Genomic DNA, 26,436 nt, shown 5'->3' on the forward strand with positions numbered 1-26,436 from the left:
ATAATACTGCGAGAATGAAGTTGAAATTTTTCAAAAATAAAGTTTAAATATTACAAGATTAAAAACTAAATATAACGAAAATAAATTTTCACAAATTTGGAATTTTTACAAAGAAAACTAATTTAATGAATTGTTTCAAATAAATACAGCGATCTGATCATTAAAGAGGTTGAAAAACACATTGTGTTTCTCTAAAAGACCCTCTGAGACATTAAAAGTAGGCCTATCAAAGGCACAAATCTAATTGCTATTGGGTGGCTGGCGCACTACATTTAACGAATGCAATGGATCAGTGGTTTTCAACCAGTGTCCCGCGATGGTATTGCAGGTGGGCCGCCAATTACTATTAAAAGAAGCAATAATATTGTTAATATACGTAAAAATGTCTAAGTCATAACAAACTAACATCACTTCATAGATATATAATTAAATAACAAAAAATAAATATTAAACTGTAACTATGCTTCCACAATTCGAGCTCGCTGATTGGTTTAAGAATAAACCATCAATTTATCTTCGATATTTTTGCTGCATATGCTACAGAACAACAGCAGTTGTGCCAAGGGGTGCCAGCCCGAGTTATTTTCTCAGTCTATTGCCAGTTCATTCAATAAAGACCGTTAACAAGCTAGCTTCTGAGTACTAAGTTATTAACCCAACAATAGCGGGGTCAGTTAATTTGTTTTCAGTGGGCCGTGCAAACATATGTGTTTGGTTGTGTGGGCCGCGAGTTGAAAAATGTTGGGAACCACTGCAATGGAAGATGAAATATTATTTCCAAGCATACTGTCCCTGTGAGTATGACACATTGTATGATTTCTGCTAATAGTCCCACATATATCTGTAGTGTATTAAATAAGAGAGCTACAGCACCCCCTGAAGGAATGTCGATTGGGTGTGTGAGCTGATGTTAAAATAAAAGTTGTTCCTGTCCAGTCTGTTAATAAATATCATATTCTTGATATTAAGCTGTTTCCATGAGTCTTTAAAATCGACTCTTCCTCATCCCAGTAAGATGTCAGGCTGCTCGGACGCAACAATATTCAAATCAATCCCGGAGGCCTGCAACTTCTCCCGCTGTTCTCAATAGGGGGCATTTACTTTTACATAACATTCACTTCTATAATTAAAATTCTTGAAACATTTCGACTTTATTCTCAAAGTATTTCGACTTTATTCTCAAAGTATTTCGACTTTATTCTCAAAGTATTTCGACTTTATTCTCAAAAGTATTTCGACTTTATTCTCAAAGTATTTAGACTTTATTCTCAAAGTATTTAGACTTTATTCTCAAAGTATTTAGACTTTATTCAAATAATATTATGACTTTATTCTCAAAGTATTTCGACTTTATTCTCAAAGTATTTCGACTTTATTCTCAAAGTATTTCAACTTTATTTTCAAAGAATTTCACCTTTATTCTCAAAGTATTTAGACTATATTCTCAAAGTATTTTGACTTTATTCTCATAATATTTCCACTTTATTCTCAAAGTATTTCGACTTTATTCTCAAAGTATTTCGACTTTATTCTCAAAGTATTTCAACTTTATTCTCAAAGAATTTCACCTTTATTCTCAAAGTATTTAGACTTTATTCTCAAAGTATTTGACTTTATTCTCAGAATATTTCGACTTTATTCTCAAAGTATTTCGACTTTATTCTCAAAGTATTTTGACTTTATTCACAAAGTATTTAGACTTTATTCTCATAATAATATGACTTTATTCACAAAGTATTTCAACTTTATTCTCAAAGTATTTCGACTATATTCTCAAAGTATTTTGACTTTATTCTCAGAATATTTCGACTTTATTCTCATAATATTTCGACTTTATTCTCAAAGTATTTCGACTTTATTCTCAAAGTATTTTGACTTTATTCACAAAGTATTTAGACTTTATTCTCATAATAATATGACTTTATTCACAAAGTATTTCAACTTTATTCTCAAAGTATTTCGACTATATTCTCAAAGTATTTTGACTTTATTCTCATAATATTTCGACTTTATTCTCAAAGTATTTCGACTTTATTCTCAAAGTATTTCAACTTTATTCTCAAAGAATTTCACCTTTATTCTCAAAGTATTTAGACTTTATTCTCAAAGTATTTGACTTTATTCTCAGAATATTTCGACTTTATTCTCAAAGTATTTCAACTTTATTCTCAAAGTATTTCGACTTTATTCTCAAAGTATTTAGACTTTATTCTCAAAGTATTTAGACTTTATTCTCATAATAATATGACTTTATTCACAAAGTATTTCAACTTTATTCTCAAAGTATTTCGACTTTATTCACAAAGTATTTTGACTCTATTCTCATAATTTCGACTCTAATCCCAAAGTATTTCGACATTATTCTTATAATATTTTGAATATATTCTCAAAGTATTTCAACTTGATTCTCAAAATATTTAGACTTTAATGTCGTAATCTTTTTTTTTTTTTTTACATGGCACTAAAACGCTGTCATAACACTGAGTCTATTTTATTATATTTAATATTTTACAAATGCATCAGTGTATCAGTTAAAATCTTGTGTAATTATACACCAATGCATTTGCAAAAATTATTATGAAGTATAAGACAAAAAAAATGCTACTATATGCCATAATCGGCCAAACTGTCTGTCCACCATTTTGATTGGTTAAAATCTTACTTTTTCAAACTCTTCCAAGACCGTTGGTACAATTTTCACCAAATTTAGCTCAGATCAAATCAAAACCATTTGCATTTGCAGCACAAATTTGATGGCATGGTGCCATACTGCATCTGAGACTTATCTCTGCAAAGCTTTGACATATTCACACCAAACTTTGTGTGTCTTTGTCACCTCACACTGACTGACCTCACCACATCAATATGGTAAAACTGCAACCTATTGGTCAAAAGTGATCAACTTTTAAATCATATTTTGTATATATGAATTTTTCTCTGCCATTTTGACTACAATCATATGAAAATGTCTCTAATTACTCATTATTGCAGTTGGTCAAATGCTCGCTGCCATGCTTGCTCCTGATTTTGTCCCTATTGCTCTTGGCCCCTTAATTGCTGCTTGTAGCTATATTTAGAAACTGTTTCACGCTTGCAAAATGTGAAACATTTCTGAAACCTTCCAGAAATTTTGGAAACATTCCAGTTTTTGGAAAATTCGGGAAAATACCAAGGCATTTGGCAAAGTTGTGAAAAGTTTCTGGAAATTTGCCACCCCTTTGAGACCCCACGTGGTATAAGAAAAATAACAAAACTACAAGAGGCAAAAATGCATTTTTATGAGCAGGAAGTAATATCTATTCCTTCCAGATCCTGTTTAACTTTTATTCTTGTCACCATTAAAACACTGTATAATAGAGCTGTAACTCTCTACTCACCATTACAGACAGAAACATTGAATCTGTATTTATCCTCTGATCTGCTGTTTTTGATGGTCACTTCATAAAGTCCAGAGTCTGTGGTTCTGGTGTTTGTGATGGTCAGAGATCCAGTCTGATTGTTCAGTTTCAGTCTGTCTCTGAATCTGTCATCAGCACCATCAGATGGGTATGAGATCCCAGCCTCTCGACTGATTCTAGCTATGAGTGACCTGTTCGGTCCAAACTTCCACAGAATCTGATCATCTTTCTGTATTTCAGTGAGACTAGTGTTTAGAGTGACTGAATCTCCTTCATTCACTGACACTGACTTCACTTCATCTGGATCAGCAAACACTCCTGAAGAACAGAGACAAACAGTTTTTCAGTCACACAAACAATTTGGTTGGTTTAGTGTTAAGAAGAGTTACAAAAATAAAAATAAAACAGTGTGGGGAACAAACTAATTTTTTTAATCTACTGATGTTGGAACTGAAGTTCATCAGAGATCCACACAAAAATAACATGTAAATATAAATCATGAAACATGTCTATAACTCACCAACCAGACAGCAATAACACAAACAGCAGTTAGCAAAAGTTTGAAACATTTTCTTCAGCAGTTCAGTGGTCTGAGTTTCACTCAAGTCTGAAAAACTGTGAGCACCTGCAGTTAAACAGTGTAGAGAAAAAGCTGGTCACAATGTGAACTATTCTCTAACTTCCCCCAGACTGAATTAGACCACGCCTCTAAACGTGCACTTGCAGTGTGCACCAAGAACTAGGAAAATAAAAGTATCAGACTGGGTCTCGGTATCAGCAGATCCTCAATATTCAATGACTGGGATCAGGGACATCCCTACTGTAGCAGTGGCAGGACCAAACAAAACTTCAGTCAGTAGATTAAAGAGAAATGTAAAAAAAAATAACTAAACAAACCATTTTGATCCAATAGTTCGGGCACCAGACAAGTTCAATCTTGTCAAATGTCACAACATATGTCAACACAGCATTCCTTACATGCATTTTGTGGGGATCTCCAATGATCACTTATGCACAGATCTCGAATGAGCCTAGTGTTGTGAGTGTCCTATAGCATTGAAAAATTCAGAAATGCTCAACATTATGCAAATAAACAGCCAAGAGATTAAAAATATGCAGACTGTAAAGAGTTTCTGCTGAATTTAGTGCGTAAACACATATGTTTACATATTGAGTTGTTACATTTAATATCACAGTTTGGACGCTTTCATTTTCTATTAAGTTTTTTAATTGAAATTGTATCTTTCCAACAGTTTATGAGTCTATATATGTTGATATTGTGTGTGTAGTGAATCACAGTGAAGAAAGAGTTTTGTTGTGAAACTAGACTACAGTTCAACACACTATATGCTCAACTCAAGCCGAGACACAAAGACAGAAGTAGTTTTTTCTTCTTCCTGACTTTACTTCAGTCCACGACGCTCGCAGATCATCTTTTAAGCACCCTGAGTGATACCATTTTAAACCCTGGAGATGTTTCGAACAAAAACTGTTGTTTTTTCATGGCTGTGCTTTTGCTATCTTGGTAAGTTTTTTTGGAAGAAACATTTTTGGGGTGTATGGCAGACATTAGTACAGATCAGTTTTTTTCCCCTTGCTGTTCTATTTACTTTTGTAACTCTTAACATGTACAATATATTAAGATGAGTGAAGTCAGATGTCTGGTTTTTCCACAAGGCCATTTATTTGCCATGCCGCTAATTCTATATTTTGATTCTATGTTTGATTCTTATTCCAAATTAGCGTTTTTTTTTAAAACTACTACAAACTAAAAGCTTGATTGAATTAAATATTAATTATATTATGTGTGACTGAAAAACTGTTTGTCTCTGTTCTTCAGGAGTGTTTGCTGATCCAGGTGAAGTGAAGTCAGTGTCAGTGACTGAAGGAGATTCTGTCACTCTAAACACTAGACTCACTGAAATACAGAAAGATGATGAGATTCTGTGGAAGTTTGGACAGAACAGGTCACTCATAGCTAGAATCAGTCGAGAGGCTGGGATCTTCAACACATATGATGGTCCTGATGGGAGATTCAGAAACAGACTGAAGCTGGATCATCAGACTGGATCTCTGACCATCACAAACACCAACACCACAGACTCTGGACTTTATGAAGTGACCATCAAAAACAGCAAATCAGAGGATAAATACAGATTCAATGTTACTGTCTGTAATGGTGAGTAGAGAGTTACTCTCCCTCTGTTATATCTTACAAACTCGTCCTAGTATTTACAGTGAGAATTCTGCAAAATAAAAAAAAGGATTCTAATGTTTTCAGCATCTTTGACATTTCTAACACTCCAATTCCATTCGAAATATGAATCCCTATAACTAAATTACTTCAGCGTCTTCTCGTGATAGTGCTGATGTTTATATAGCGTTTGTTACAGATCAGACACGTTTTTGTGCTCCACTCCACTACTTTTTAATGTTTTTCTATGTAATCATGCACTACACAGACATCGTTGACCTTTGTGCTCACATCTCGTGTCTTATGCAGCTTCATGATAGGCCACTTTTAAGACTGCTCTGATGCTGGACTTCACAGGCAAAAAAACTAAACAAAACAGAAGCAGCATCAGAACTGCATGTGACACTAGTGGCTGGGAAGGCATAATTGTAGTACAGGATTTATTGCCAATGCATGTTCACACAGTATTTGAAGCTAACAGAAACAGTCTATCAGCTGTGCTGATAATGTTCATAGTGTTTGTTATACATCAGACTCATTCACTCACACTGAAGTCTTCCTTTGGTCCCTGCAACAGTCTCATCCTCTTCTTCTTATCCTCCAGACTCGATCTCTCTGACAGTGTTGTCCTCTGCTGCTGCTGCTGTTGGGTCTCTGTTGATTTTAGCTGCAGTCGGGATCTTCTACATCTACAAGAAATACAGAAAAACTGACCAAGAAGGCAAGTGTCATCTACTGAAGCAACGTCTGTGATCACAGATTTTATCAACACAATAATAAACTATTTTTATGAAGAAAAACAAGACGTTTTGTTGAATTAATACCTCTATTATTATTGTTTTAAACAGTTCAGACTCGTACAGAAGAGATCACTTACGCTGTTCCAAAGTTCTTCAAAAGCAGAGCACAGAAAGCGGTAAGATCATTTATAGTCACCTATAATACCTGTGACTCACACATATATATTTATAAAAGCATTAGCAAATTAGATGCTTTTGTCCCATAACTGCCCACACTTTCTTTTTCATACTATAATACAGATAACAAACACACCCACAAAAAAACTTGTAAAATAAAAATAAATAAATAAATAAAATGCAAATATGAGATGTTACAATGACAAAAAACTAAGGTCAAAACTGTTTTATTTATATATATATTTGTATTTTTTCCTTGGAGGAGGAATTGAGCTTATATAGTTAAGAAATAAATAAGATTGATACATTTATGAATAAGATCTGAAGACAAAACAGAAAATAAAAAAACTGAGAGAAATACATATCAAGATCTCAGATAAGTGTTAAAACACTTCTAACAGTCACTAAGCTAAAGTTCAGTCTGTTTTCCTGAAACGTGCATTTAGTCTAACAGACAGAGCTGTCACTGATGTCTTGTATAAGGAAACAGAGTCTAAAACTGCTTACAGTTTTACAGGATAGTAATAAAACAATCTATAAAATCTGAATTAAACATCCCATGTATAACACTGACAGGAAAGGACCCTGAAAATGTGTATGCAATCATCATAATTTCATAAAACAAGATTATTTTTGAACTTAGGATGCTGAAGACTACCATATGAAACATTAGATATACTAGCAGACATCTCAATCTGAATCTGAAGAATCAAGCTCATTAACTGTGTTAAACTCTTTCATCATCTCCTGGGCATTTGTCTCTTTGTATCTCTTTGTGTCTTTTTTCAGGAAGTCAAACAGGAGGATGAGACGATGTACGCACATGTCGCACGAAAAGCTGTTTAAACTCTTTAATGATACGGTGATTACAGTGATTTTACACAAATGCTAGTAAGATGACTATAGCAACAAAGCTGTTAAACATGCAAAAGTGTGGTTTGGTTTATATGATGTTTCAGAGAAGTGCTTTCCGCAAAAAAAATGCTTTTTTAAGTGCATGTAAACAGGGTCACTATTAATAAATATATTAATAGTGACATTATAATAAAAATATTATATAGGACCCTTACTGCTCTGTTAAAAAACAATTAGGTTTGTCTTCCTTTAAAGGGATAGTTCACCCAAAAACAAATGTTTGCTGTTAATTTACTCTCCCTGATATCATTCAAGATGAAGGTGACACTTTTTTCCTTCAGTAGAATGGTAAAGAAGATTTTAAGCTGATACTGTTGTCTTTGGTCATTCATGTAATGCAAGTCAGCAGCTACCAGCAATTGCAAGTCTAAAAAACAATCATACGCAGGTTAGACAAAAGAAATAACCAATATTGAGAGGTCTTATGAAGTGAAACGATCGGTGTGTGTAAAAAACGGAACATTTTACAATATTATTACCTCAACTTGAAAAAAACAGTCCCGAGTGATGTCCGGTTCGTGAGTGAATCATTCTTTTGAACTGTTTTTTAAAATTGAACTGAATCATGAACCAGTTCACCAAATCAGACTGAACCATCTGTAACCTAATTAAAGTTTTTATACTTTCGTATGGTTTCTGTAACAATGTGAGCTGATGAAGACTAATTTATTCACCTGCTTAAGACATCATCATATTGGGTTTTAATAATATAATTGCATGTATGGTGCGTCAATGCACATACCTGTCAAGTATCCCGTTTTGGCCGAGAAAGTCACATATTTTACCCTTCTTTCCCGCCGTCCTCCCGTATTAGTATTTTCCCGTAAATCTCCCGTATTTTTATTATTTTTTTTTTTTTACCTGCGTTATTAATAAAATAATAATAATAAAAACATTCCCAATCTGAGCTCTGTCACTAGTCTCGCGATTACTCCCACCTGTAGTAGCCTGTCGCCAGGGGTGTGTGAGGTCAGATGACATGAGTTATAACGTGGGAAAAACAACAACAACAAAAGGAAAAACAGAGACGGATAATGGATGCTACGATAGAGAGTGAAGGCACACCTGCCAAAAAACCAAAACCCATGTGTAAATACCGTGATAAATGGGACAGCGAATTTACTTTCTTAAAGAATGTCTGCAACAAATTGGTACAACAACTCACTAAAAGAGTAAAAGAAAAGTTGTGAAATGAAAAGAAAAACTGTAAAAGAAAAGCAATATGAAATGAAAAGAATGTGTGGAATTAAAATAAAATGTAAATGTAAAAACAAGCAATGTTAAATTAACAGAAAATATGCAAATAAGCCTTTAAATAAATGCTCTTCATATATACCCTTTTTTGTTTTCATTTGGGCTATAACACCTGTCTTAAAATGTAAGGGATACTGGAGCTTTGTTGGGGTGGTGGGACTGCTCGCAATGGGCGCTGGAAAATTTCCCTTATTTTCAAATCCAAAACTTGACAGGTATGTCAATACATGATTATGTAAAGAAACTATAGTGAACCAGTTTATTGAAATGAACCGTCAGAAAGAACCAGTTTGCAGAAAAAGAATCAGATTTCCCCATTTACCTCCATTTCTGCAAATAATTTAAACAAAATAATTTAATTCTTGCACAAACTGATCGTTTCACTTCATAAGACCTCAAAATATCGTCAGGAGTCAAAGGTATTAATTTTGTGCTCCTTTTATGAATCAACAAGGAGCACATTTTCAGCTAAAATCTTTTGCTGTTCTGCTGAAGAAAAAAAGTCACCTATCTTGGATGGACTGAGGATGAGTAAATTAACAGCAAATGTCATTTTTGAGTGAACTGTTCCTTTAAGTGCATGTAAGCTCTGAACAGCAATATTACCACTTTATTCAAATGTTTTTATTTGTGTTGTATGCAATTTAGATTTCTGTTAATGTCATTTAGATCTTTTTTAATGATATGCTTATTGTGATCCTACATGTTAATGTGTGTTTCAATTAAACTAGAGGTCAAAGGGTAAAACATAATCACACAGAGAGAAAGTATTAGAAATAGATAAAAAATAATTCATCTACATGTATATAGACATTTATCTTACACAAACATGTATTGTACAAAGCCACTTCATTTGTTCCAGCAGCTTATTTTCTCAATTCTCTCAGTGCATTCATATCAAAAGTCATATTTAAAAAGCAGACAGCCATTCTGAGAGTCAAATTAAAACCACTGAGAAAATTTTAGCAAAAAAATCAATTTTTTATATTAGCAGTAAACTTACGATATCGCTATCTTTTTATAGTAACAAAAACACAGTCATTTCACAGAAGGCCTCGTTTAATATCTGGAAAGAGATGTGGTTTTATTTGTTTAGCTAGACAGCATGTGCATGAAAATGTGTCTATGCCAGACGTCTGTGTTTAATGTATGTTAGAGTGCACATGTCTTGAGGTGTCAATAGTTTCGGTTAATAGCATGTGCATCCACAATTTGCATTCCTCTTTATGTGAAACCGTTTTACTGCAAAATAAAGTACATATATGAATGCTAATGTTTGACAAAAAAAGATTATTATAAGTGAAATAATATAAAATATTATATGTGTATGTGAAATATAAGATATATGCATGTGTCTATAGCTGATTTCTATCAGTCGTTAATTTGCATACTAATGCAGTGGTCCTGCAGATAAGACGTGTTAGTTTCAGCAGAAATTATTTCCAGCTCTAGAAGTCGTTTCTGAGAAGTTTCCACTATTCTTGATATCACACTTAATCTGTTTTGTGAAGAATGTGCCATGATCGTCTGTCACCATCGAGGACAAAGAAAGTAATTTGTTTTAAGAATAAATGCAATGCAGTGATAATTAAAATGCGTAATTTAATACAAGTTGTAGTATTTATGCTTCATGCTACAAACTGCAGAAGTGATTATTATGCTTAGAGATAAGTGTGTGTGTATATATTATTTTATATTATATGTGCGCACGCGTATGTGTGTGTGTGTGTGTGTTGGTTGTTTGTGTGTGGTTCTTTTTACAATTACATCTTTGACTTTTTCATTAGGGATAAAATAAAATAAAACATCGTTTATAAAAAAAAAAAAAAATAAATAATAATAATATTGCTGTGCAATTAACTTTTTGTTCATAATATGTATCAGGGTAATTCCTAAAAAAAGTCAAAGAAATTTGTTTGATATTATCCATGCACCTATTTTATTAATTTAAGTATAAAGAAGGGTATTTGCCATTATGTGTTTTTTCTAAAGAGCAGTCAATCTTACACTTTCTTTTGGACTACTGTACTACTTTTACTAAATTATTTTGGACCCAAGTTTCATCGTTTATCTTTGAATTAAAATGCATTTTTTTTTTTTTATGGGATGTGATACTGCTTTAATGGAGTTTTTTTTTTTTTTTTTGGTAAATACCACATGAACAAAGCAAATCACAAGCCAACTGTACCCAATGGTAGACTGTTTTCAACTGATTTAAAGATTATGGTTCTTTAATCTCAATACATAACAATTATAAATATGCCTTTGTTGCCCTTTTGTTAACAATACATTTGAAAAATAATAATAATAACAATAAATGCTAACAAAATATAAAAATAAATAAATAAAAAAACATGTGCCAAACTGTTAGTCTATCGCTGTCTAGTGTTCATAACTAGAATTTTCATTTCCAAGAATAAATAGATCTACTTTTAACAGATGAGAAACCAAATACTTTAAAATAACTAAAATCTTTAAAAATACGATTAGTCACAGATTCGTTCAATACTGACCTGTTTTGAAAGTATTCAGTTCTAAAATTTGTTTTATTTGCAGTGCAGAGTCGTTCATAAACAAGTTAAAATAAAGTTAACTTAAAGTCAACTATATTAACCTTAATGCCCTGCTTGATTATAAAGTTAACTATCTTCATTGCTGAGGATACATTTGTTGGTTTGATTTAAAAATGACTGTAAGTAAAGATTCACTTCATCGAGAGCTGCACCAAACGACTCAGCGCGTCAGAGCTAAATGATTCACTCAGACTGATTCGCGACTCGTTTTAAAGCGTTCTGATTTTGCTTGGCCAATTCACTGAAAAGAGCCGACTCAAAAGAGTGATTCATTCTTTAATCGCTGGTTCTGAAACGAAACAGCCGACAGAGTAAATTAGATGATTGGTGAAATGTTAGGAAATCTAAATAATGATCTAATGTTAAGTCTAAAGCGGTGATAGAGTAGCCCATGAGCGTGAGTCCCGTTTACAACACTTGACAAATAGACAATCTCGCACGAAAATCTCACCTGAAGCGTCAAGGACACACGGACTCGAGGGAATGTAAAGATTTTAGCTGTTGTCTGGGATTTGCTGTGCGGTTACTATGGTGTTCTGGTTGTTACAGTAGGTGGCTGTTTAGATGAGCTATAGTCAAAAGAGCTCAACCCAAAACCTCTTCTGTAAGTCTGGGACGTTTTCAACTAACTTACATCTGATATATTTGTAAATAAACGGCACATGCAGACTATAACAGCACATGCAGACTATAACTATTTACGTTCCTTGGAAAGGCATAATTTACCACTTTTACTAAAAGAAAAATCCAGCAAAACGCCGTTTGAAGATGTATTGTGACGTCACGCGAACATGGCGACACGCAGCGAGCTGCACACATAAACATTCACTTTTAAACAAATACAACATCAAATGGCGTTACATGATAATAAAACCTCTAAGGAAACGTGAATCAACTCTGAAACATTAAACGACTTTCGCGCATTGCTGCATCTTTGGTTTCTGTTTCTGTTTTTCCAGCAGTTCACGTCTGTCCTGTGTTTAGACTGGAGCTGTGCTCTGATTGGCCGTCTCTGCTCTGGTGGGCGTGGCTACTGTGGCTGTTCTGGTTCATGGCATCATATCCACAAGAGGTTAAAGTGACATATTGCAAATTTAGTTATAAATAAAATCAGCAGGAAGTTCTACATGTGGGTGCAATTATATTTGCCAACGTTATAAAATTATTTTTGAAAAAATAAACCACACTGAGAAATTTGACAAATAGAAGATTTTAACAATTTGCTTTGGTTTTGTACAATGTCAGTAAATAATACTTTTTTAAAATAAATAAATAGATTAACTAGGCTGTTTATTTGTTTATTTTTGTCCAATCGTATTCATAAATTCATAAATAGCAACTTACGTATATTTTAGGAAGCCTGTATCTCATGTGTTCATGATCTTGTCGCTCGTGGCGCCTCACTGTGGTCAAACTACGAACTACAACAGTAACTATGTACATCTTTCTACATAAAACTGATAACGTACTTTAATATTTTTTTATGTTTTTAGTTCGCATTTAGCACTTAGAAAATAATGACATGTATGTTCCCAGCAGGAGGATCAAGAGAGCTTTGAACAGAGAGGATGAATCTGCTGGAGCGCCACCTGCAGGATGAGTATTAAAACAGCGTCATTTATTCACTTGATGAACCTGATCCAGATATGAACACTGGACATTCACAATTAATTCGTTTAAAAAATTTATTTCTAAATGTAATTCACCATATCTGTGTTTTGCACTGTATTAGTATTTAAAATTAAATTAAATTTACATTTGCATAAATTATGTTTTCGGTTTCCTTTAGACTGATATTTATATCCAAATTTGACCCGAACAAAACTCATGTAAACATGGTACATATAAACCTGCTTTACTTTTGAATTGAAGTGATCTTTTCATCATAAATAACTGAAGTAATGAAATATATTAATATAGATGAGTGAAAAGTCTCAAATACTGAATTAAACACAACAGAATTAGTCAGACTCAACATTTTATTTTCTTAATACTAACACTGTCAACTGAAAATACTGTGATGTGTTTTGTGTTATTAACAGTGGTTTCTAAACAAGCAAAAGCTGAAGGAATGAAATGTTTCTACAGTAATATCATCTGAATGAACACATACTGCAGTCTTCAGAAAAACACTGAATTCAGATCAGTTCAGATATCACACTCACATCTTATCAGGTGAAAGACAGATTTAAAAACAAAATATAATGCCGTTTATATGGCACTGCATTTAATACAAAATATTTAAGCATGAACACTTCAATAAAGCACAAGTATGTGATGTAAAAGCGCAAGAACATCCTATAAAAACAAACAAGAACTATTGCATATAGCTATAAATCAATTAGCTTGAGATTATTTCCGCATAATCTTACAGGTTTAATAACAATCAAGCTGTTTCACAGTGTAACATCCTGCATTACTGTAAATCAGTCAAACTGGCCTTTAATACAAAATAACATCAGTGCAATATCAGCATCAGCGCATTTCAAGAAGCGTTGGTCAATTCAGTCTCTTCATCAGAACGATCACTTGTGTCCTGTGTCCCATTCAAAGCACGGTTTGTCTGTTCACTAAAACATTTGTGAAGAAACAAGAAAAACAAGTTAGTCCAAAAGAGAAAAACAAGTCAGTCTGAACTCATCATATATCACTGATGTAGTTTTGTAATAATGGTGTTTAATAACTGAATTAATGAAGCCACAGTAACAAACAGAGGTGGAGAGTCCAGGGGTCAGAAAGTAAAAGTCCTGCCACATTTTTGCTCCACCCATGAACTCAGCAGCTGATTTCACCAGAGGAGGAAACAAGTCATTCCTTCCAAGTCACAAACTAGTCTCAACTCAAATCCCAAGTCCTCAAAGAGTTAAAGTCAATGAGATAATTAAGAGACTAATTAAATGATGATTGTGCATTGGTGATGAACACCTGCTGTTATTGTGCGTTACAGAGGACCAGATGCTGATGTTTTATTGGTTAAAATTATGCCACCATCATGGAGATCAGTGTTTGCTTTAGTTGGGCTCTTGACCCTTTTAATAATTCAAAGTAATTTGCTTTTAAACGCTTGCGGTTGTGTTACATAGTAAACATTAACACATTGCTGAATTAAAAGCTTGAAGTAGAAAATTTAATTGCCCTTTTTTCATCTAAAACATTTTAATTAACTTCATGAAGGTGTCTCTCTTTGGTTTGTTAAATTATGTTCAGCAATTACTGAACTACAAAAAAAGTCCTATTAAACAAATATTATTGTAATGCTTAAATATTGGGGTAAAAAATTGTACAGGCTCGGGATTTTAGACATGAGCACTTATCATATGATCCTCAACAGTGGTTACAATAATTATTCATGCTACAGTGCATAATCAGAGTTTTTACTATGGTGTTACCCAGCATGCACTTCAGCTTGAAGCGTTTTGTTGATTGTCACCATTGTTGAGATTCATATGCTGGGTCATGATGTCTGTGCGTCTTATTAGGAAAAGCTTTCGAAAAATGTATATTTATTACATACATTAGGAAATGTATTCATTATAGTGATTAAACCAACGGTTCCACAAGGTAGGTTATTTAAAATCTGAACATTTGTTAATAATAAATACATAAAATTGTTTTGGAAATAAACAGGCTGATGCCTAATAATTACTTCATCATGTAAAACAAGCTAGTAACGGTTTTCTGCACAGCACTGATCACACTGTTTTATAACAGCACATGTACTTTTACAGAGAAATATCTAACATAAGAAACCAAAGGTCAAGAGCCCAACTGAAGCAAACACTGATCTCCATGATGGTGGCATAATTTTAACCAATAAAACATCAGCATCTGATCCTCTGTAACGCCCAATAACAGCAGGTGTTCATCACCAATGCACAATCATCATTTAATTAGTCTCTTAATTATCTCATTGACTTTAACTCTTTGGGGACTTGGGATTTGAGTTGAGACTAGTTTGTGACTTGGAAGGAATGACTTGTTTCCTCCTCTGGTGAAATCAGCTGCTGAGTTCATGGGTGGAGCAAAAATGTGGCAGGACTTTTACTTTCTGACCCCTGGACTCTCCACCTCTGGTAACAAACATGAAATACTGAGGTTATGAACTCAAGCTCAAGAGCTCAAGCTGAAACTAAACTATTATGATTCTGGTTAATTGATAAAGTTACCCTCTTTTTTAAACCAATACATTAACAATAACTGTGATTTACAGAGGACTAGAGTGACTGTTAATAATGGGTCAATTATTAATAGAGATTTAAACAGTTAAGAAAACTACAAACTACTAAATATATAAGAAAAATATTTAAATATAATGAACTAGAAACACATGGTTATAACAGCCAGAGAAAAGACTAAGACAGAAATCAAGGGTCAAGAGCCCAACTAAAGCAGACACTGATCTCTAACATGGTTACTTCAAATGAAACAATAAATCAACATCTAAACCTTAGTTCATTCTCAATAAGATCTTCTGTAGACGTCTGACAGAAATAAAGTCAGTCTGGTTATTAATAAGTGGAGCTGGTGATGCTGTTTGTGGGTTGTTTAATCAGATCTTGAGAGATTTCATGTATTTTATTTCAGTTGATTTCATCTAAGTCTGTGTCTGAAGTCAGTTGTAGTAGTTCTTGTGTTTCTCTTTTCTTCAGTGATTCTGTTTGTTAACTGCAGCTGTTCATCACTAATTCTCAATCAGCACTTAGTTAATCAATTAATTACTTGAATGCAAAGTTTTAAAACTTACAGGGTTTAAATCAAGGCAAACGATTTGAGTAAAGTTTACTTATCGGGTTTTACAGTGCTATTTCTTTAGTCTGTTTTCTTAATTGCAGAATATTTATCATGTGCATCCAGTCCTTCGTGCTGTCTTTGCTGTAAACTGGTTTAAAGGGACAGAAGTGAGAGACTTATTTACCCTCATTTGATAAAACTGTTTTGAAAAAAAATATTTTACATTTAGAAATTTCTAGAATATCTGTTTCGGGTTTTTTGTTAGTGTAAAAACTTTTCAAAATAAAAAAGTAAGTAAGTGAAATTTTCACTTATTTTTGTCACAAAATCTTGAAGTGTTCCTGTAGCTCAGTGGTAGAACATTGCATTAGCAAGTGTAAGGTTGTGGGTTCGATTCCCTGGGAACACATGATAGGTGAAAATTGTTAGCCTGAATGCACTGTAAGTTGCTTTGGATAAAAGTGTCTGCTAAATGCATTAATTTAATATTATTTAATTAAATTTTACTCAATAAAATGTACTTCTTATTATTTTTTTTTTTTTACTTAACTTAGTTAAGTAGATTTACTTAATTTCCAAATGTGTTAAATTTACTTGAAACATGCTTGTGCAAAAACTTGCCAAATAAAAATTAAGTAAATTTACTCATTACTTTTTTCAGTGTATGTTATTATTTTCCACAGCACTCTAGTCTGTTCTCAGATTAATATCTGAATGAAGGCAGTGTGTCTCAGAGAACACAAGTTTAATGACTTCTGTTAGTCAGAAACATCAGTAAAGGTCAGCTTTGTCTTTATATTTGTATTAATAATAATGTATCTGAATGAACAGGAATGGATCCAATCATACACACCTTCCTCTGTTTGTTGTTCCTGACTGATTCCTTGCTAAAAACAAACAGATTTTAATTAACTGTAAATATTTTATTTTCACACTCAGACAGAACCATCTTAAACATGAAGAGCCATCTTCACAGATCACAGATTTAATTCGTTCTTGTGTCAGAAATAACTGTCCAAAAATAATGAAATATAGATTATAGAAAAATGAAGGATCTGAGGTAACTGTGCATTTGTGTTGTGTTTTACTCAAATTCTTTTATATTCATTCATGTATTCTTCATTCATTCATGATCATTTATCATTTAATAATTTTAATGAATCAATTTAATTGTATAATCATTTATTACTGATTTTTTAATAGATAAGTACTATATTATGATATTATATTATTGTTTTATATTATTTTTCCATTATTGTTTAGTCTTATGACAGTGTTTCAAGGGCTGGTTGAGATACGAGGAATGTTTATTGAAACTCAAGGTTATGGGATGTTGTTTAGAAGCAGTTTTGGTGTAACAATACTTGTTAGATTCGAGCTGGTCAGACGAAGTCTAAGCATCGAAACATACACAACTAAAACTAATGAACTAAAATAAAAAAACTATTTGATGTCATGATCTCTGTATCAACCTGGTATCTTCTACACAGATGAACTGTGCTCTTACTTTCAGAAGCTGAATAAAGCAGTCATTCAGATCAGATGGAGAACTGTGTTTTTAAAGTAATATTAATCTGTGCTAACTGCTATGTCGGTATCAATGCAATGCTAGACTTACCAGTTACATTATTAGGTTTATGATGTATGATCCTGCAGATGTTTCATGCTGTATTTATAATAATACAATCATTTTACTATTTATATTTGTATTATCTTTGTCAGTTTATTTTTATGTTAGTTAAAAGATGTGATCAGTTTAGTATTTCCATATGAATGGTGGTTTAAATACTGAATATCACATCACCTTCCTGAAAAACATGCAGAAAAAGCTGTTGAGATCAAACTCGATCATAATATCTGCAGAAACTGTCTGTAAACAGAGACACAGCTCACAGTAGATCTGTGTCTGCCCTTCATCTGTTACTAGCTTAACAGTAATCAGACTTTTGTTTTTTTCCTCCATTTTACATGAATTGTTGTGTGATACTTACTCTTATACTTCTTGTAGAAATAGTAAATCACACCAGTAGCAGCAGCAAGAAGAAGACCACCACCAACACCAATCCCTGCTACAGCAGCTGGAGACAGACCTGAATCTGGAAGAGCTGAAGAGAGACAGTCATTATGAGAAACACTAGAAACATCAGCACTGATGGCTTCAGAAGAACTGCACATCTGTCACATCTTTCTTACATCCAGCTACATGTCTGTTACTTTGTTCATGTGTTTTCTGTGAGTTATAAAGTTATTCTTCCTGCAGGAGCTGCTTCACGGCTCAGAAAAGACTAATTATAAGGCCTTACGATACATTTTATTCTAGTACATGTAAGAATAAAACTACCACGTTAAAGTCAGTTCTATGTCGATACATAACTGCTCACTAACATTCATTAACACTCACTCTGTCCCATCCACTTTTTAAGTTATGCCTGGCTGCAGCCATGCTAAAAAATAAATACAAAAAATTAAAAATAAATAAATATATAAAACACTTACCGATAACGAAAACCGGGAATAGAAAGAGTAAAAATGCTCTCTTCATGATGTGGTGAAGTGAATAATGATCGGTAGAGTTATTACAGTCCTCCGATCAACGCGTTTTTCTCAGCGCTAGACCGAAAAAAGGAGAGGAAAAAAAGAAAAATCTCTTTTCGTATTGACCGATTTACGCTGATGGAAATTTACTGCCGATTTATCTTTATTATTTAAATTACGCTGAAGGAGACACGTCCACGCGTTCTTTATTTTTATTTTGAACCACAGCAAAAGCTCCGTCCAGTAGCCTGAGCTCTCTACAGTGGTGAATGCTCTGTTTGTGTCAGGATCAGTGTCAGACTGTGTCAGGAACGACAGCGTCACACTCACCCAGTGTTTTACACAGTAGACCAACTAAACTCTACAGGTTTCTTTTTTGAAAGGAATCGACTAGCCGACTACAAAGTTTTTTAGGCTTTTTCTTTTCCTTTTTTAGTGTTATTTTTGCTTTGTGTTTTATAGCGTGGCGTTTCATTAATATTCTTTTTATTTACAGGGTGTATGTGTGAAGTGCAGATCACTGCAGGTGTGGCCTGATGCTGCCACACTTGAAATGCAAAAATCAAATATGTATTAAAAATATAATTTAAAAGTCATTAATGGCTGTATTTGCCTAATGATATAAACTGAATTGTTGGTTTTCTAATTAGGCTGAACACATTACTGAACACAGTAGCTACCCATTAAAAAATGCTTTCCACCCAGAATCAATACAACTATGCATTGGCTAAGTCCCAAGCTGTTCTATCAGTGGCCATTGCAAAACACACAGAAATACACAGAAAGGCTGGTCAAATGCTTTTAATTTTTATAGAAGTCACGATAATTTCAGCAGCTGCTTGAAAGCTGAATGGAGCACAGAGAAAGAAAACCTTACTACACAACAATAATGCAATACTTAACAAAATAATAATGAAAACCTACATTATTCAAAAGGGCGAATCTACCACCATGCTACTAAATGTAAACAAACAGCTTTATTTTTAAAAATGCATCGACTAAAGAACTAAGAAGCCTTAAAGATTTAACACTGATCCAGTAGGTGGCGCTATTGATCTAAAGAAATGAGTTATATATATTAAAAAAAAATAGTCAACCAAAAGAACCACTTAGTGGTGAGAGAAACTGTTATTCTCAGTTATGGTGAAGCCAAAATAACTAAACTGTAATCTATAAGGGCATTCAGTATCAATGTTGTTGTTGTTGTGTACATGTGAAAATATTCTGCCAAATGTTGGACACGTGAGAATATATGATTTATCTGCAGGGGCCTGATGATGATGATGATGATGTCTGTTCTTTCATTTCTACTTTTCACCTTTTCTGGATGTGATGTCATACACCACAATAAAAACAGAAGCCACGCCCACCACAGCAGAGATGACCAATCGAGTCAAAGCTTCAGTATCATGGCAACAACATGTGCAATCTAAGGGAATAAATGAACAGAATGGTACATTCATTTATTACAGAGGGAGATGTGTGTAATTCCTGTACCATTAGTTGCATACAATGAAAATTAAAAGCGAAGTCATCTTTATTCTGATACCGTACTGACATTCTGATATCCTTTATGATATCATCTTCAGACCATGTCAACAAAAAACAAAAACAATCAAGTTAATCAGTCAAATGGTTTACAAATAATGTGCAAATGAATTTTTTACGAGTGGGTGCAAAATCGTAATACTACGAGAATAAAGTCGAAATATTTGAGATTAAAATCAAAATATTACAAAAATAAATTTTCACATATTTCGAATTTCCTCAAAGAAAACAGTTTAATTTAATGAATTGTTTCACATAAATACAGCGATCTGATCAATAAAGAGGTTGAAGAAACATAATTTGAGTTTTGCTATAAAATGGATTTTGAAAGCTGTGACATTAAAAGTAGGTCTATCAAAAGCACAAATCTTATTGTGCACTATTGTGGCTGGTGCACTACAAATAATGAATGCAATGGAAGATATGTAATTTTATTTCCAAGCATACTGTCCCCGCAAGTATGACACATGGTATGATTTCTTGGTATGGTATGATGACTTTATTCTCCAAATATTTCGACTTTATTCTCAAAGTGTTTTGACTTTTTTATTCTCAAAGTATTCCGACTTATATAACAACATATATAAGTCCCACTGGACTATAAGTCGTATTTATTTAGAACCAAGAACCAAGAGAAAACATTACCGTCTACAGCCGCGAGAGGGCGCTCTATGTTTTTAGTGTAGACTACAGGAGCACTGAGCAGCATAGAGCGCCCTCTCGTGGCTGGAGACGGTAATGTTTTCTATTGGTTCATTTCTCTCTATTCATGTCAAATTAATTTTGATAAATAAGTCGCACCTGACTATAAGTCGCAGGACAGGCCAAACTATGAAAAAAAAGTGTGATTTATAGTCCGGAAAATACGGTATATGCCATAAATCGGCCAAACTGTCTGTCCACCATTTTGATTTATGTTGAAATCCTACTTTTACTAGACCATGGGTACAAATTTTCACCAAATCCTCAGATCATGCTAATTAAATACAAAAATAAAGAAAAAAAATAATAGAAAATTAAAAATAAGATAATTGAAATGGTTTTCATTTACCACATCAAATTTGATAACATGATGCCAAACTGCATCTGAGACTTACCTCCACATCTCTGAACTTCTTGTCCTGATTAGTTGATTTTGATTAGTTGAAAACCTACTATTTCAAACTCCCCCTATACACTTCTTCTGATTTTCATTCATTCAACATGGATTTATCTTCAGACCAAGCCAGCAAAAACATATGGATTTCATGTCAATACTGTAGGTGAAACCGTTTGCATTTAATACACAGATTTGATGGCATGGTGCCAAACTGCATCTGAGACTTATCTCTGCAAAGCTTTGACATACTGACACCAAACTTTGTGTCTTCGTCACCTCACACTGACTGACCTCACCACATAGATATGGTACGCAAACTACACAAACTACTATATATATATATATATACGCAAACCTGCCATATTGGAACAGTCAAAGCTGAACTTTGCTCTGGAATAACAATATTTATTGAAAATTAAAACATTTTTTTAAACTTAAAGCGGAGAAGATAGGACCATTTATACATTTGTAAAAAAGGAGAACTGTAAAAAAAAATCAATTAGCATCCAAAAAAGGCTATCAATCTGATGGAGTTACAATCAAGGTTTTTTGAGCTCACATAGTGGGAGTAGGGTTGCAAAAGGTGGAACATTTCTGAAACTCTCCAGTTTTTGGAGACTTTCAGAAAATACCAAGGTATTTGAAGAAAGTTTTGAAAAATTTCTGGAAATTTACCACCCCTTTGAGACCCCAAGTGGTAGAAGAAAAAGAACAAAACTACAAGAGGTAAAAATGCATTTTTTCTTCTTGAGCAGAAAGTATTGTCTATTCCTTCCAGATCCTGTTTAACTTTTTTTCACTTCACCATTGAAACACTATAATAGGGCTGTAACTCTCTACTCACCATTAGAGAGAGAAACATTGAATCTGTATTTATCCTCTGATCTGCTGATTTTGATGGTCACTTCATAAAGTCCAGCGTCTGTGGTGTTGATGTTTGTGATGGTCAGAGATCCAGTCTGATTGTTCAGCTCCAGTCTGTTTCTAAATTTCTCATCAGGACCATCATATGTGTTGAAGACCCCAGTCTCTCGACTGATTTTAGCTATGAGTGACCTGTTCTGTCCAAACTTCCACAGAATCTGATCATCTTTCTGTATTTCAGTGAGACTAGTGTTTAGAGTGACTGAATCTCCTTCAGTCACTGACACTGACTTCACTTCATCTGCATCAGCAAACACTCCTGATGAACAAACACAAACAGTCTCTCAATCACACAAAAATAAAGGTTGGTTTTATAAAGCTTTAACTGAAGTTCGAGCTAGTTATTAAAACTTTGGAAAGGGAAAAACATAGACCTGGCAAAATACAGAATCAAATTCAAAGAAGATAAATGGCCATGTAGAAAACACAGATTTCTGCTGTATTCACACACCTTTATATATTGAACATTTTAAGTTTTGGTTTAGTGTTAAGAAGAGTCAAAAAAATAAAAATAAAACATTTTGTTTTATTTATTGATGTTGGAGCTGAAGTTCATCAGAGATCCACTCAAAAACAACCTGCAGATATGAATTATAAAACGTGTCTATAACTCACCAACCAGACAGCAACAGCACAAACCACAAAAAGCAAAAGTTTGAAACATTTTCTTCAGAAGTTCAGTGGTCTGAGTTTCACTCAAGTCTGAAAAACTGTGAGCACCTGCAAGCTGGTCACAATGTGAACTATTCTCTAACTTCCCCCAGACTGAATTAGACCACGCCTCTAAATGTGCACTTGCAGTGTGCACCAAGCACTAGGAAAATAAAAGTATCAGATTGGGTCTCGGTATCAGCAGATCCTCAATATTCAATGACTAGGAACATTTTATCTCCAAAAATTGTAATTTTGTCTTATTTCATCAACGAAGTTGCATAGTCATAGTTATCGGTTATTAACCTTACTGTCACGTTGTCTTAGTCATGGGAACATTTTTCGTCAGTCTTCGTTAACGAAATTAACACTAGAGCTCGCCAAAGTGAACATGAGGCTATCTCCACAACACTTAGGTTAACTGCACAGTGCCACCTAGTGGTCAAGAGATATGGAAAATGGCTATTTTTGTTTAAACTTTGAATCAAAAAACACAAGACTGGTCTGTACATTCGGAGCAGGTTGCTGAGTACGATGGCGTTTTAGTGACTCGTTGAAAAAAAAACCTAAAATAACAAGATAAAAGTCATAACATTTCAAGAATAAAGTCGAAATTACGAGAACAAAGTTGAAACATTTTGAGAATAAAGTTTAAATATTATGAGATTAAAGTCAAAATATTATGACAATAAAGTCAAAAAATTATGAGAATAAAGTTGAAATGTTTCGAGAATAAAATCGTAATACTACGAGAATAAAGTCGAAATATTTGAGATCAAAATCAAAATATTACAAAAATAAATTTTCACATATTTCGAATTTCCTCAAAGAAAACAGTTTAATTTAATGAATTGTTTCACATAAATACAGCGATCTGATCAATAAAGAGGTTGAAGAAACATAATTTGAGTTTTGCTATAAAATGGATTTTGAAAGCTGTGACATTAAAAGTAGGTCTATCAAAAGCACAAATCTTATTGTGCACTATTGTGGCTGGTGCACTACAAATAATGAATGCAATGGAAGATATGTAATTTTATTTCCAAGCATACTGTCCCCGCGAGTATGACACATGGTATGATTTCTTGGTATGGTATGATGACTTTATTCTCGAAATATTTCGACTTTATTCTCAAAGTGTTTTGACTTTTTTATTTTCAAAGTATTCCGACTTATATAACAACATATATAAGTCCCACTGGACTATAAGTCGTATTTATTTAGAACCAAGAACCAAGAGAAAACATTACCGTCTACAGCCGCGAGAGGGCGCTCTATGTTCTCAGTGTAGACTACAGGAGCACTGAGCAGCATAGAGCGCCCTCTCGTGGCTGGAGACGGTAATGTTTTCTATTGGTTCATTTCTCTCTATTCATGTCAAATTAATTTTGATAAATAAGTCGCACCTGACTATAAGTCGCAGGACAGGCCAAACTATGAAAAAAAGTGCGACTTATAGTCCGGAAAATACGGTATATGCCATAAATCGGCCAAACTGTCTGTCCACCATTTTGATTTATGTTGAAATCCTACTTTTACTAGACCATGGGTACAAATTTTCACCAAATCCTCAGATCATGCTAATTGAAACACTATAATAGGGCTGTAACTCTCTACTCACCATTAGAGAGAGAAACATCGAATCTGTATTTATGCTCTGATCTGCTGATTTTGATGGTCACTTCATAAAGTCCAGCGTCTGTGGTGTTGATGTTTGTGATGGTTAGAGATCCAGTCTGATGATCCAGCTCCAGTCTGTTTCTAAATTTCTCATCAGGACCATCATATGTGTTGAAGACCCCAGTCTCTCGACTGATTTTAGCTATGAGTGACCTGTTCGGTCCAAACTTCCACAGAATCTGATCATCTTTCTGTATTTCAGTGAGTCTAGTGTTTAGAGTGACTGAATCTCCTTCAGTCACTGACACTGACTTCACTTCATCTGGATCAGCAAACACACCTGATGAACAAACACAAACAGTCTCTCAATCACACAAAAATAAAGGATGGTTTTATAAAGCTTTAACTGAAGTTCGAGCTAGTTATTAAAACTTTGGAAAGGGAAAAACATAGACCTGGCAAAATACAGAATCAAATTCAAAGATAAATGGCCATGTAGAAAACACAGATTTCTGCTGTATTCACACACCTTTATATATTGAACATTTTAAGTTTTGGTTTAGTGTTAAGAAGAGTCAAAAAAATAAAAATAAAACATTTTTTTTATTTATTGATGTTGGAGCTGAAGTTCATCAGAGATCCACTCAAAAACAACCTGCAGATATGAATTATAAAACGTGTCTATAACTCACCAACCAGACAGCAACAGCACAAACCACAAAAAGCAAAAGTTTGAAACATTTTCTTCAGAAGTTCAGTGGTCTGAGTTTCACTCAAGTCTGAAAAACTGTGAGCACCTGCAAGCTGGTCACAATGTGAACTATTCTCTAACTTCCCCCAGACTGAATTAGACCACGCCTCTAAATGTGCACTTGCAGTGTGCACCAAGCACTAGGAAAATAAAAGTATCAGATTGGGTCTCGGTATCAGCAGATCCTCAATATTCAATGACTGGGATCAGGGACATCCCTACTGTAGCAGTGGCAGGACCAAACAAAACTTCAGTCAGTAGATTAAAGAGAAATGTAAAAAAATAACTAAACAAACAATTTTAATCCAATAGTTCGGCCAACAGACAAGTTAAATCTTGTCAAATATCACGGTTTCAAACCAGCAGAGGTGGAGAGTCCAGGGGTCAGAAAGTAAAAGTCCTGCCACATTTTTGCTCCACCCATGAACTCAGCAGCTGATTTCACCAGAGGAGGAAACAAGTCATTCCTTCCAAGTCACAAACTAGTCTCAACTCAAATCCCAAGTCCTCAAAGAGTTAAAGTCAATGAGATAATTAAGAGACTAATTAAATGATGATTGTGCATTGGTGATGAACACCTGCTGTTATTGTGCGTTACAGAGGATCAGATGCTGATGTTTTATTGGTTAAAATTATGCCACCATCATGGAGATCAGTGTTTGCTTCAGTTGGGCTCTTGACCTTTGGTTTCTTATGTTAGATATTTCTCTGTAAAAGTACATGTGCTGTTATAAAACAGTGTGATCAGTGCTGTGCAGAAAACTGTTACTAGCTGGTTTTACATGATGAAGTAATTATTAGGCATCAGGCTGTTTATTTCCAAAACAATTTTATGTATTTATTATTAGCAAATGTTCAGTTTTTAAATAACCTACCTTGTGGAACCGTTGGTTTAATCACTATAATGAATACATTTCCTAATGTATGTAATAAATATACATTTTTCGAAATCTTTTCCTAATAAGACGCACAGACATCATGACCCAGCATATGAATCTCAACAATGGTGACAATCAACAAAACGCTTCAAGCTGAAGTGCATGCTGGGTAACACCATAGTAAAAACTCTGATTATGCACTGTAGCATGAATAATTATTGTAACCACTGTTGAGGATCATATGATAAGTGCTCATGTCTAAAATCCCGAGCCTGTACAATTTTTCCCCCAATATTTAAGCATTACAATACTATTTGTTTAATAGGACTTTTTTTGTAGTTCAGTAATTGCTGAACATAATTTAACAAACCAAAGAGAGACACCTTCATGAAGTTAATTAAAATGTTTTAGATGAAAAAAGGGCAATTAAATTTTCTACTTCAAGCTT

At 33.8% G+C, this 26,436-nt stretch overlaps 2 protein-coding genes across 2 annotated transcripts in view; both read right to left on the reverse strand.

Annotated features, from left to right (window-relative positions):
* Positions 1 to 18,875, reverse strand: part of LOC113040283 (uncharacterized) — a 33,623-nt gene extending 14,748 nt beyond the window's left edge. The window contains exon 1 of the mRNA XM_026198625.1: positions 18,479 to 18,875. Coding sequence (XP_026054410.1) covers positions 18,479 to 18,524 — 46 coding nt within the window. The 5' untranslated portion in view covers positions 18,525 to 18,875. The remainder of the gene's footprint in view (positions 1 to 18,478) is intronic.
* A 427-nt stretch (positions 18,876 to 19,302) lies between these two features.
* Positions 19,303 to 25,380, reverse strand: LOC113040287 (uncharacterized). The gene is made up of 4 exons (XM_026198627.1): positions 25,052 to 25,380; positions 24,361 to 24,699; positions 22,009 to 22,347; positions 19,303 to 19,946 (listed from the first exon to the last, which is right to left on the reverse strand). The coding sequence occupies exons 1-4, from the start codon at positions 25,098 to 25,100 to the stop codon at positions 19,825 to 19,827; spliced, it is 849 nt and encodes a 282-aa protein (XP_026054412.1). The 5' UTR covers positions 25,101 to 25,380; the 3' UTR covers positions 19,303 to 19,824.
* Positions 25,381 to 26,436: the final 1,056 nt, after the last annotated feature.

This window comes from Carassius auratus, chromosome 22, assembly GCF_003368295.1.
Source record: "Carassius auratus strain Wakin chromosome 22, ASM336829v1, whole genome shotgun sequence".
Classification (NCBI taxonomy): Eukaryota; Metazoa; Chordata; class Actinopteri; order Cypriniformes; family Cyprinidae; genus Carassius; species Carassius auratus.

Bases quoted from the DNA above. Each gene is read 5' to 3' on its own strand.
- LOC113040287 (XM_026198627.1), bottom strand. From the start codon at position 25,100: ATGTTTCAAACTTTTGCTTTTTGTGGTTTGTGCTGTTGCTGTCTGGTT. The intron at 24,700-25,051 runs GTGAGTTATAGA...TTTGTTCATCAG, and splicing joins GTGCTGTTGCTGTCTGGTTG to GTGTGTTTGCTGATCCAGAT. The intron at 19,947-22,008 runs GTGAGTAGAGAG...TTATTCCCTTAG, and splicing joins CAATGTTTCTCTCTCTAATG to ATTGCACATGTTGTTGCCAT.